The sequence below is a fragment of the Arvicola amphibius genome, chromosome 3 (genome assembly GCF_903992535.2).
Source record: "Arvicola amphibius chromosome 3, mArvAmp1.2, whole genome shotgun sequence".
Classification (NCBI taxonomy): domain Eukaryota; kingdom Metazoa; phylum Chordata; class Mammalia; order Rodentia; family Cricetidae; genus Arvicola; species Arvicola amphibius.
In genome coordinates this window covers 95,391,292-95,403,393 of record NC_052049.1, presented here as the reverse complement: position 1 = coordinate 95,403,393, position 12,102 = coordinate 95,391,292, and the positions used below count along the sequence as shown (strand labels likewise).

At 44.5% G+C, this 12,102-nt stretch overlaps 2 protein-coding genes across 4 annotated transcripts in view; one reads left to right on the top strand and one right to left on the bottom strand.

Annotated features, from left to right (window-relative positions):
* Window positions 1–185: 185 nt before the first annotated feature.
* Window positions 186–9,529, bottom strand: Thyn1 (thymocyte nuclear protein 1). Of its 3 annotated transcripts, none has more exons than XM_038321417.2 (8): window positions 9,440–9,529; window positions 9,147–9,282; window positions 3,415–3,596; window positions 2,124–2,192; window positions 1,690–1,782; window positions 1,096–1,200; window positions 632–782; window positions 186–377 (listed from the first exon to the last, which is right to left on the bottom strand). In XM_038321417.2, exons 2-8 carry the CDS (start codon window positions 9,187–9,189, stop codon window positions 331–333), a joined length of 690 nt encoding a protein of 229 aa, XP_038177345.1. In that variant the 5' UTR covers window positions 9,190–9,282; window positions 9,440–9,529; the 3' UTR covers window positions 186–330. The 3 variants fall into 3 exon arrangements, with proteins under 3 accessions (XP_038177345.1, XP_038177347.1, XP_038177346.1); XM_038321419.2 differs by having other exon boundaries at window positions 1,105–1,200; XM_038321418.2 differs by having other exon boundaries at window positions 9,431–9,527.
* A 116-nt stretch (window positions 9,530–9,645) lies between these two features.
* The window catches only part of Acad8 (acyl-CoA dehydrogenase family member 8), a 32,770-nt gene continuing 30,313 nt past the window's right edge, over window positions 9,646–12,102 (top strand). Inside the window, exon 1 of the mRNA XM_038322152.2 lies at window positions 9,646–9,804. Coding sequence (XP_038178080.2) covers window positions 9,708–9,804 — 97 coding nt within the window. The 5' untranslated portion in view covers window positions 9,646–9,707. The remainder of the gene's footprint in view (window positions 9,805–12,102) is intronic.

The following is a 12,102-nucleotide window of genomic DNA, read 5'->3' as shown; positions in this document are numbered from 1 at the left end:
CAAAGACCAAAGGACTCAGTCCTCCATTCTGCTGTTTACTATAACTACAGTGGTAGGGGCAGATGACAGTAGAGGTGCCCGCATCTCCCATTTGGCAAAAGGAACCAGGCTTGGATGTGAAACATCTACAGTGAAGGATTCCACCACACCCAACACAGATTTAGAAGAAAAAGCTTTCAACCTTGTCAATGAAATATCTTTTATTGGGAAACACGAACAAACCACCTGTGCACATGACCCCAGGTAGATACTGCAAGCTTTCTTCTTTTGCCTTCTAGAATCTTGACTTTGTGGATCACTGGCTTGTTCATTCCCTCAGTAGAGCCTTCACTAACTTGGTTCTGTTTCCTCCAGGCTCAAAATAAAATCAAACTCTTCTACAAAGGAAAAAAAAAATGGTGGGGTGGGGGAGATGTTGTGTCTCCTCCTGCAGAGGAAGTTCATGAGGGTGCAGGAACTCATGAGGAATCACAGTGCCTGGAGTGGACAGTTGTCCACTCAGAAATTGGACTATCTCAGGGTTCTGGGTCTATAGCAAAGAGCAACTGAACACATAGCCTTCCTCATGGGTGACACAGGTGAGGACACTGGCCCAGAGACCTTTAACGCCGTCTCCACGTTTGGGTCTTACCTCGGGTCACAGGCTGAACTGACAGTCTCTGGCGAGTGAAGAGAGTCATGCTTTTTAAGGGGCCACCAGAAGCTTTGTGGGCGTGGTGATGGGCTTTCAGCTCCTCCAGGGGGATGAAACGCTTCATCATTCGAACAAACTGTACATCCACCTATTGGATAGCGTTGACGGGCAGAAACATGTCCGTTCAGACTGGATCTCACTGTGTTGCCTAGTCTGTCCTTGACTTCCCGGCTGAACCAATTCCAGCCTTAGCCCACTGAGTGGCTAAGAATACAGGTGTTTGCTTCTATGTCCACCCAGAATTTCTGCTGTTGCAGGAGGTGCCTGGTGTTAGTGCTCTACTCTAATATCCCAGTTCGACAAAACTTCATCTAAGTGAGAAGCTGGGCTGTGCTCCTTGACCTAACAGTACCCATGCTTTCCCTCCTTTGCCCATTCTCCCCCTATGAAACAGGAAGTACCGTTATTACCATCGACCATTTAGGGTTGTCCTTTTTGCTGGATGGGTCGTAATGGGGATTATTTTTTTCAAACTGTGTGTGGTCTGGGTAAGCCTCCTTTACAATCTGAAAGCAAATCCAAAATCTCCAATCATTAACTTCTTGTTCAAGTTTTATTACGCATCTCCCTTTGACTTCTTACCCTTCCTTCACATTCTGACCATCTCCCTTGCTATAGAGACAGTTGGTACGCAGACGTCTGGAGAGAAAAGATAGCCTATACAAGCATAGTTAAAAACGAAATCCTATTTTTACAAAGTCGCACAAGCATGTTCTAAAACTAAATGCTAAAAGTTACTTGGAAACACATAGTGTTATCCTGAAACGCTTAGCAAAGAGGAGTTACCTGATAGAACCTCAGATAGTGGGAAGTATTAGCAGGGCCTGAAACGAAGGCCTTCCTAGTCAGGTGATGGTCAGGGCAGTTTTCCTATTTTCTGTGACAGGAAGTACGTGTGTCTGAGGGGGACATACTTTTGTTATTACCTATTTAAACTGTAAGGCTTTACATGAGTAAGTCCCTGGAGGAATCCAGCTAAAATGTGTGCACCTAACCTTCATAAGTCCCACGATGCCTGGCTGTTTACAGTTGCTATGGTAGAAGAAGGCTTCTTCCTCCAACTTCATGGCCCTGAGGAAGTTCCGAGCCTATGTCAGAGGAAAAGAAACAAGAATTACCCTGCTACAGCTGGGAAGAAATCAAGTCTGTTTTTATTAGATGCCTTTTCCTGTTTTGCGCTTCTCTCAGATTCGTAAGAAAATCTGTTCTTTTGTTCAAAGTCCTGGCCTTAGTCCAGGACACTAGCCAGAAGCAAGCCACTTGCAGACTGCATGCTGTCACAGTGATTATGATATTTCTGAAGGCATTTTGAGGATAGCATTCAGAGAAAAGCAGTGTTGGTTCAGACCTTGCTGCTGAAGAACACAGTGGAGGAGGCAGGCATCCATCCTAGTCTGGGTTTCAGGGTTCCTGCCCCTTGTTTCCATACCTGATAGTTGCGAACACCATCCCAGCAAGCTGTCTGCTTGGGCTGTGCTTTGAGATCCTCAATGCCGAACTAGGCAAGAGAAAATAAGTCATTCACTACTTAGTCATCGGTCAATTGATAAGCTCTATGGAAACAAAGTTCTCTCTTTAATCCTGAAAAGTGCTACCTATGGGCTATAAAGAAGCTAGGTGAATTACTGGGAATTAGTTCCAGGGTGCCACTGCCGTTGAATGAGTATGTTAAGCCTCGGGTTTTACATTGTGATCTTTGCTAATTAAGATGATTAGTTGAGAGGATAATCAGGATACTAAAACAGTCTGCTGTGTTTCACTTACGAAAGTATCATCATTCTCTAATATTTCTCCTTTCCTCAGGCTAGTATTAAAATCGGCTTATATTTTTCCCTGATTAGATGGCCACACTTGTCAGGGAGACTTCCAGGAGCATGGCAAGTAGTAAGAGAAAAATAAATCTAGAGCCAGGTGTGGTGGCGCACACCTGTAATCCCAGCACTCCTAAAACTGGCAAGGAGGATCTTCAATTCAAGGGCAACAAGGGCCTCAAAAGTTAGGAGGCCAGCCTGGGCTACATAGTAAGATCATCTTAAAACACGTAACAGAATTAAACTCAAGACTGGCACTGGCAAGCTGAACCATATGTCTGATTTTATAAATAAAGTTTCACCTGAGCATAACCACACCTTTCATGTGTTGTCTGTGGCCACTTTCTTTGTTAATGGAACAGAGAGGCGACACGGGCCTCTCTGGCTCTTTTCAGAAAAAGCCTGCCAACCCTTGCTTAGATGAAAACCCACAAAACAGATACAGATTGGGTATGCCTAATGGTAACATTGAAATCAAAAATACTCTGGAATGTTCTAACATTCAGAAACTTTTCTGTTTTATTAAAGTATTTAGTCTTATTGGGAGGGGTAGGTTAGGGATATTCAAATTGTAAAATCTAGAACACTTCTGGTCCCAGGAGTTTTGGATAAGAGCTATCTGACCTTAAGCTAATGATAATAAATGCTACAAATTCTACTTTTACCTCCCTGTAGTCTTCAGAGACGACAAGCTGATGTCTGAATCCTACGGTAAACGTGTTCATCCTTGTTTTTAGTAGTAGTTAGTGTGTCTGTGTCTGAGGTGTGGCATATGTGTGGTCAGAACACAGCTTTCAGGAGTTGCTTCTCTCCCTGCACTGTGGGCTCCAGGCCATCGGGCTTGTTCAGCAAGTGCTCTTACCCACCGCCCCATCTCGCCAACATGATTGGACACACGCACAATCTCACCTTCACATCAACACCTTTCTCTAGCCGGCTTTCTGGCTCTGACTTCATCAGCCAGTAGCTGCTGGAATTCTTGCCACCATTTGTAGAGGTTGAAGTCTTCTGAGGGCTGGGACTCTCTAGCTTAGCGGATGTATCTCCCGAGCTTTCGGTCTTAGTACGCTTTTCTGATGGCTCCTTCTTGTCTGCAATAGAAGCAAAGGAACATGCTTGTCACTCTGCTGGGAGGCAATGTTCTATTGTGGAACAAAACAAAAACAAAAGACTTAACTACTTGGTGTCATACCTGGACTCAAAACTTAGACTATAAGCACTAACTATAGCACCACAGTCCTGTATAGAAGTAACTTCACCTTCTCTTTAAAATCTGGACAAGAATACCTGCCCCTCAGAGGCTCCGAAATGGCATCCTTTTGACTCTTAACCAATGAAACCATCAACTCATATCAACTGCAACTACCAGTGCTGGGCCCACACAAGATTGGCCCTGTCAACTGTCATTCACAAATGGGGGAGGAGCTCATAGGGCCCTATCTTTTATTGCTAAAATTATTGGCTACTAATAGGTTCTGGGAGAGGGGGAGTCACTGTCTTGAATTACATAGCCACTGCTGAGATCACCAGCCTCCACTAGGTAGCTCCAAACCCATGGCTTCATAAATGACCCTGGTTAAACTCAGTGGGCCACAAACCAAAATGATTAGACATGAGCGTAAGGTTTGCAGGCAAGCGCTAGTGTAGGATACAGGTTTAAGTATAGTGGAGAGAGAGGAGAGGGTGGGGTAAAAGTGGTCTAAGGGTTAGATAGATGGCTGTGTTTAAGATTCCATAAAACTCCAGCCAGAAGGTAGTGGTGCACACCTTTAATCCAGGAGGCAGAGGCAGGCAGATCTCTAAATTCAAGGCCAGCCTGGTCTACAGAGTGAGTTCCTGGGCAGGCTCCAAAGCTACAGAGAAACCCTGTCCTGAAAAACCAACCCCTCGCAAAAAAACAAACACAAAAAAACCCTTAAAACTCGGGTTCTGTTCCCTGCATCCACGTGGCTCACAACTGTAACTTCAGTCCCAAGAGGATCTAACACCCTTCCTAGCCTCTGCAGATGAGTGTGGTGCACAGACATACATATAATATGAAAATAAAGCATTAAAACCTTTTAAAAGCTGCTGGGCAGTGGTAGCACATGCCTTAAATCCCTGCACTTGGGAGGAAGAGGCAGAAGCAGGTGGATCTCTTGAGTTTGAGAACAATGAGTTCCAGAACAGCCTGGCTACACAGAGAAGCCCTGTCCCAGAAAACAAACAAATATATTTTTTTTTTACTTTTACAAAATGGTCCATTTACATTCTGTACATTTGTGAAATTGTCAAAGAAATATAATCAATAAAAAAAGAATACCTCCTTACAGGATACATTCTAGATAACTCAATGAAGTAATTACTCCTATGGGGTTAATATTAAAGAATACAAGCAGTAATCAGTAAGTGCCTTTAATCTGACTATACTTTCCAATGAGGAAATGAAGCACTAACCTGAAACTGTTTTCAGTGATTATTTGATAATACAAAGGAAAGACTTAGGAAGTATCTCATTGTTATAAATGCATGATCTCATACTTCTCTTCTGCTGTATATAAGCCTGATTTTTTTGTTGTTTTTTTGTTTGTTTGTTTGTTTGTTTTTGAGACAGGGTTTCCCTGTAGTTTCTAGAGCCTGTCCTGGAACTAGCTCTTGTAGACCAGGCTGGCCTCGAACTCAGAGATCCGCCTGCCTCTGCCTCCCGAGTGCTGGGATTAAAGGCGAGCGCCACCACCGCCCGGCTATATACCTGATTCTTTAAGATGTCAAGAGAAGTTTATTCAGAACCATGTAGACATGGTAAAAACTAGATCTTTTTCTTCCCGTAGTGGGGACCGAACCCAGGGCTTTACCCACGCTAGTCCAGCAACATCCCCACTCACACACTTTTTTTTTTATTTTAGTGAGACTGTGTCTAACTTTCCTAGCCTGGCCTCTAGCTCACTCTGTAGTCTAGATGAGCCATGAATGAACAAATCTTCCTCCTAATTAGCTTGGATTATAGCTCTTTAGCATCAGCCCTGGTTTCCCCACCTCAATTACGCTTCAAATTTGCGAGGTGGTACTATGCCACTGAGATACATCTCCAACCCCCAAATTGGGCTTTTACTCGGTGAGTGAAAGAAAATGTGCTTGAGACACAGCATCCACTCAGCATGTCAGGCCCCAACCCTGAACCATGTGCTGCAGATCACAATCCAGCCAGGTAGAGCAAAGCCCTGAATTGAGTCACGACTGTCACTTGAATATGTGTGAACCTACAGTTAACTTACTCTGTTACCTCAGAATTTAGTTTGCTACTGCATCTGTCTTCATTAAATATCATTACGATGATGTTCTGAACTTAGTTATCTTAGCACGATTTCCCAGCTCTCCTTAAGAACAGCCACACTAATAGATTAGTGCCTGCTCCAGATGTCATCAGAGAGGCTTCCCCTGGAGGCTAATGAAAGTGGGTACAGAAACCCACAGCCAGACATTATACAGAGTCTAAATTGGAGGTCTCCAGAGGGTCCCTCCCCTTGGAACTCTGGGAACAACAAGGAAGAGAGGGAGGAAAGATTGTAGGAGTCAGATGAGATAGAGCATGCCAGGAGAACATGGCCTACTGAATCAGCTAAGCAGGGTTCACCTGGGCTCACAGGCTGACACAGCAAGCATGGGGGAGCCTGCAGGGGTCTGCACCAGGTCTCTGTATATATGTTGTGTCTGTTACCTTGGTATTTTTTGGGATTCCTAACTGTGGGAGCAGGAGTGTCTTTGACTCTTGCCAACTCTTGGGACAAAGTCCTGTTGCAGTGCCTAGTCCAGCTTCTGAGGGTTTTTGCCTTGTCTTACTATAACTTGTTTTTTTTATGTTTGGTTGTTGTCTCTTGGAGGCCTGCACTTTTCTGAAGGGAGACAGAGGGGGAGTGGATGGAGTTAGGGACGGGGAGCTGGGAGGAGCAGAGGAAGGGGCAACTGTAGTTGGGATATATTGTATGAGAGAAGAATCTATTTTCAATTAACAAAAATAAGCACAGGCATTCTATGTTTGGTTAAATAACCACAATGTGTTTGTGATCGACCTGCAACCTGTCATTCTTAGTAGAGGTTCATTCTACCTTCCACTGCTTAATTTCTGCTCTTTAAAAAAAAAAAAAACTTTTATTTTTTTTAAGATTTATTTATTATGTATACAATGTTCTGTATGCATGTATGCTGCAGGTCAGAAGAGGGCACCAGATCTCATTACAGATGGTCGTGAGCAGCCACCCTTTGATTGCTAAGAATTGAACTAAGGACCTCTAGGGAGAGCGGCCTGTCCTCTTAACCGCTGAGCCATTTCTCCAGCCCCTTAATTTCTGCTTTTTATTCACAATATACATTCACTTTTGTGAATAAAAGGACATGTATTCTTAGTTCTAGGATTTTGCTAGTGGAAAACCCTCACATTCTTGCAAGGCTGGACTCAAATTCTTCTTTCTTCTGAGGCCTTCCCTATGATCCCACCCCTTCCATCCCTCCAGCAGCCTGTCTTTTGTTCATACACGTTTGCACTTTCCCCTGGAAAAGGTACTGCGCCTTCACTGCTTTCACCTTTAGTCAATTGCCTTTTTCTATTGAATTTTAACTGACACAGAAAACAAAAATTGTACATAATGAACAGGCACCAAGTGCCATACAGTGTTTCCATACATGCATACATTGTTTAATACTCAATCAGTTTGAATATACTTCCTGAAGCGTCTATTTATCTATTTTGAGGTAGACTCTCAGAACTCTGTAGCTCCAGTCTGCAGCAGCGCTGCTACCTTAACTGCCCAGGCATTGGGACTGCAGGTAGGAACATCACAAATGTTTTTTTTTCTTTGTTTGTTTTGGAGATGGGAACCCATGCTGTAGCCCAAACTGGCCTAGAACACAGTTGTCTTGATGACAGGCATGAGCTGTCTCGGGGGCTGATTGTTTGTGGTGAAAGCATTTAAAGTTCTTTGCTCCCGCTTTCCTGCAGTGTGCAGAGCACAGTCCTCAACAGCAGGAAATACAGCCAGTTGCTGGCTGCAGCAACCTGAGCTTAACTCATGACCCGGGATTCTTTCAGCACACAAGAGGATTCCGAGGCCAGCGAGAATGATGCCAAGTTGGAGCTTAAAAGATTTTAAGCTGGACATGTTGGCTAATGCCTGTAATCTTTGAATTGTAGAGCCTGAAGAAGGAGCCTTGCTACAAGTTCAAGGCCAGATTAGGCTACAGAGGTCCGTCTCAAAACAGGAAAGGGGTTTGGCATAAAATTAAGCACAGCATTAAGAGACAGATGCTAGTGCATCAGGAAAGGCATTTACTGCCCAGCCAGATGACCTGACTTCTAGCCCCTAAGGCCCATCTGACAAGAGAACCAACTTCCAGTCACCAGCACTTGGGCCACGGCAAACATACACAGAATCTGAAAAGCCAGCAGAGACAGCTCTGGAACAGACAGGGTTTGTCAGCTGCGCTAAGTGTCTCAGCAATAACCATGGATAAGATTTGGGTAGTCTCTGAAATACATTGTTCAGACTTAAGATTTGTTTTGGATAATTTATCAAACCTATAATGAAAGCACTTGGGGGTGGGTAGGGGCAAAAGGATCAGGAATTCAGGTCATCCTCAATTATTTAGCAGTTCCAAATTAACAGGATGATAAGATAAAAACCTAGGAAAAGCAAATTGTATGTGTTGGGGGTTAAGGGGTGAAGGGTGGGGGTGGGGTCTCCTGTAGCCCAGGCTGGCCTCAAACTCTGTGTAGTCAAGGACTCTCTGGAACTGATCTAGCTTTTAGTTTTTTTACATTTCACATGAAACCATGCACAGCTTCCACTGTCCAGCTTATTTCATTAGAAAAATGATCTAAGGGCTACTAAGGTGGCTTAGGTGGCAAGGGCATTTTTTTTTTTTTTTTTTTTTTTTTTTGTTTTTCGAGACAGGGTTTCTCTGTGGCTTTGGAGCCTGTCCTGGAACTAGCTCTTGTAGACCAGGCTGGTCTCGAACTCACAGAGATCCGCCTGCCTCTGCCTCCCGAGTGCTGTGATTAAAGGCGTGCGCCACCATAGCCCGGCACGAGCATTTTTTTTTTTAAAATCAAAGCCTGACAACTTGAGTTTTATCCCAGCTATTCACAAGGTGGAAAGGGGAAACTGATTCCTGCAAGGTAATCTCTGAATACATTGTGTGTGCGTAGATAAAAAAGTTGATAAATCTGATTTTAAAAATATAGTCTGTTTCCACCCCATACTGAAAAAGCTATCTATCTCTACACACACAATCACACATACACACACACACTTTTGGAGATAGGGTCCTGCTTGTGTAGTGCTGGTGTGGTACTCACTATTTAACTAGGCTGGTCTTGAACTCAAGGCAATCCTCCTGCCTCAACCTCCCCTGTGCGTGGGCCACCACAGCACAGTACGTGTGTGTACTGCAAATATCCTTCCTTAGTGCTTTTGTTGTTGTTGTTTTTTCAATGGACGAACAAGAGATAAGGACTTCAAGTGGAAGTTTGGCAGAAATAATAGAGGTGACAGTAAGTAACAACCTTCAAAGTTTCCCTCCAAAATCAGGAAGTAGACAAATGAACAATGCATGCCCTACAGAAACGTTCTTCCCCCGCTGCCTTTGGCAGCTTAGGTGCGGCTCACCTGGGCCAGCAGCCCCAGTTAGCCTCTTCCGGGGTCTCGGCATGCTCTCTCTGCAGGAGGCTGAAGATAATCGGACGTGCAAGAAGCAACTCTGGTCTTCCACAGCCTGCACGGTGCAAGATGGAGGCAGGGAAGCCTAAAAGGCCCGAGAGTTGTGAAGAAAAATCATATTAAGCCATTATAACCCTCCCCTCCGTTATCTGCTCCCTTTCCATCTTGCATTTGCCCCTGAACACTCCTTAGTCCCTTATTCGGTTTTTTCCTCCATCACTCTCTCAACACACCAGCCAGACCTTTGAAGAAGCACTGCCAGGTGGATCTTCAGAATGCCCTGAGGAGACTAGCGCGCTCTCGCGTACTAGGTAGAAGAGACAACTCTTTGGCGCCGCCCCGAGGTTCTCTGGGAACTGTAGTCCCAGCACGCCAGTAGTCCTCCTGGAGCTCAAGCTTTAAGGGCTTGATGGACTACAACTCCCAGGGTGCGACGGGGAGGGTCATGCGCTGCAAGTTCTGGCCTGGGCAAGCTTGGTCTCGGGATTCAGACTGGGAACAGCTGTGACGATGTTACGTCGTGGCTCCCGACGCCTTTGCTGTCTGCGCGCTGCTTTCCGGTCCCTGGCTCAGACCAACCACCGGAGCGTCACCCTCTGCATCGATCGTAAGGCTCGCCTGGGCGAAGGGAGAACGGGACTTGGTGGGCATCTGTGCGTGCCCAGGTTTCTGACTGCTTGCTGGTTCTGGGCTTCGTCTTGACACATAGACACGACCCCCTCTGTCCAGTCCTCGGGTCCCTTGACGGACTCCTTTTGTCCTTAGACCCTGCCCTGTCCTGGGCCAGCTTCCCTCTCCCCCTACCAGTCCGGTCCCCCGAACCTGCTTCCTTCCATAACCCAGGATCTGCTCTCAGCACCAGCTCCGCGTGGTCCCTGCCACCCGCTCTTAATCCAGTCCAGTGCCCCGCACCCCTCAGCCCCAGCCCATATATGAAGGAAATTGTGACTTTGGGTGGTTGAAATTGTGACTTTGGGTGGTTGAAATAGTAGCAAGAGATTCCCAAGGTAATAAGAATGAAAGAATACGGGTGCTGGTCGAGAAAGCTCTGCCCACGTACGTGGATTTCGTAATTTATAATCTGTGAATAGATAACACTTATACTGTAGAAACTGCTGCAGGAAAAAGAAAGATTACCACATTGAGAAACCCTATCAGAGATTACAAACTAATTGTTTAGGAACCTGGCAGAAAACTTGAATGTAACAGCGTGTGTTTGCCACCCACGCCTATCATGGAATACACAGCCAGTTTTTGGGTTCTGTCAGTCACTTAAAATAACGAACAAAAAACCAAAACCACCTTTTTCTTCTGCAGTAATTTTAAAAATGATTTTTATTTACTTAAAATAAGTATCCATTGTTTATGGCAGCATGGCCTTGACGATTGAGAAAAAAAATCTATAAAGTACACGAAGGCATAAAAGATTGTTTTCTCTAGAAGACCAGAATCGCTTTTAAAGGCACTGCCCTACTTAGGCAATAAAGTCTCCCAGCTTGACCAAAGTTAATAAGAGTTTGTCCCAGTAACAAACGAACAAAATATGAGTTTTCCCAGTAGATGGTGGTTTTGAAAGACCCCCGGAGAGGACTTTCCCTCAGGAGGAGACCCCTGAACCCAATGATCAGGCCGAGACCACGGATGCAAACGGCAAGAGGTTTATTAGGAGTACACAGGTACCTGCGGGCGGCAAAGTCTTTCGGAGGACTTGCACGCCGACAGGCCAGGCAGGGGCCTTTTTATAGGAAAAAGGGCGGCAGAAGCAGGCATACAGAAGCAGATGCATGGTTACAGGGATCTCATTGGTCAGTTTAAATGAGGCCTCCTCCCAAGGAGGAAATCTGATAATAACTGACTCGGCTTTATCTAGGGTACATGTGGTTTTCTCCAGAACTTTCCGTTCCCCTCCCAGGCCAGATGCTTGACCAGATATCCTTGTTTGGCAATCCAGGTGTTCTGTCCGTACCCCGAACTTCCCTGAATTTATACTTGTGTGTGTGTGAGCCGTGAAAATGGCGTTACAACAGGCGTTACAGCAGCCAAGCTGATTATAGGCACTGTAGCAGGAGCGGGGGTCTTTCAGTTTGACTTGAGCGACTTGGATTCTTTCCCTCCTTTTAAAGAAGGTCCTAGAGTTAGGGACTCAGGGTGTCACAATGTAGCCCAGGCTGTTCTTGAATTTGCCACATGGAATTCATGATCCTCTGTGACCTCACCAGTGCTGGGACTATAAACATGGCATTCTGTTGGCTTTAATTTGCTATTTAATTACCACCACCTCCATTTTTTTTCTTTAAGCAATGTTTTCCTACTGTTGATCATTTCTATTTCTAAAGTCAACTGTATTTGTTATCTAAGAAGAATATGTAGTTACATATTGCATTTACTTATATATAACTTATTTAGAACTACTTTCTTTAGTTAGAATGAAATTCTAAATTTCTAAGTCTTGGGTTACCTGAACTTGGCTTGTTTTAGGAAGTAGCCCTTTATTCTGTTATATAATATTTATTAATATATATAATAAAGCAGGATACAGTGGCTCATATCTGTAATCTCAGTACATCAGAAGCATAGGTGGAGGATTATCTCGAGTTTTAGGCAACCTGTCTCAAAAACTAGAACCAAACAAAACAAGTAACAACAGACTCTATATTGAGCTGTTGCTAGAAATAAAATTCTGCAGCTCTTCTTTATACCTTAATGTCTTTAAATTATTACCATTAAGTGTGTGTGTGTGTGTGTGTGTGTGTGTGCATGTGTGTGTGCATGGACCATATTCAATTTGTAGCACCAGTCCATGCTACACAATCCATGCTCAGATATTTGTTGGGTGCAAGGGTATTGGTACTATTATTCAAACTTAGGGATTTGCTGTGGCTGACAAGTACCTACCGCTGAAGTA

Excerpts from the sequence above, each read along its gene's own strand:
- Thyn1 (XM_038321417.2), bottom strand. The coding sequence starts at position 9,189 with ATGCCGAGACCCCGGAAGAGGCTAACTGGGGCTGCTGGCCCAG. Across the intron at positions 1,783-2,123 it reads ATGGTGTTCGCAACTATCAG|GCTCGGAACTTCCTCAGGGC; the intron begins GTATGGAAACAA and ends CCTCTGACATAG. Across the intron at positions 1,201-1,689 it reads GCATCGTGGGACTTATGAAG|ATTGTAAAGGAGGCTTACCC; the intron begins GTTAGGTGCACA and ends ATTTGCTTTCAG.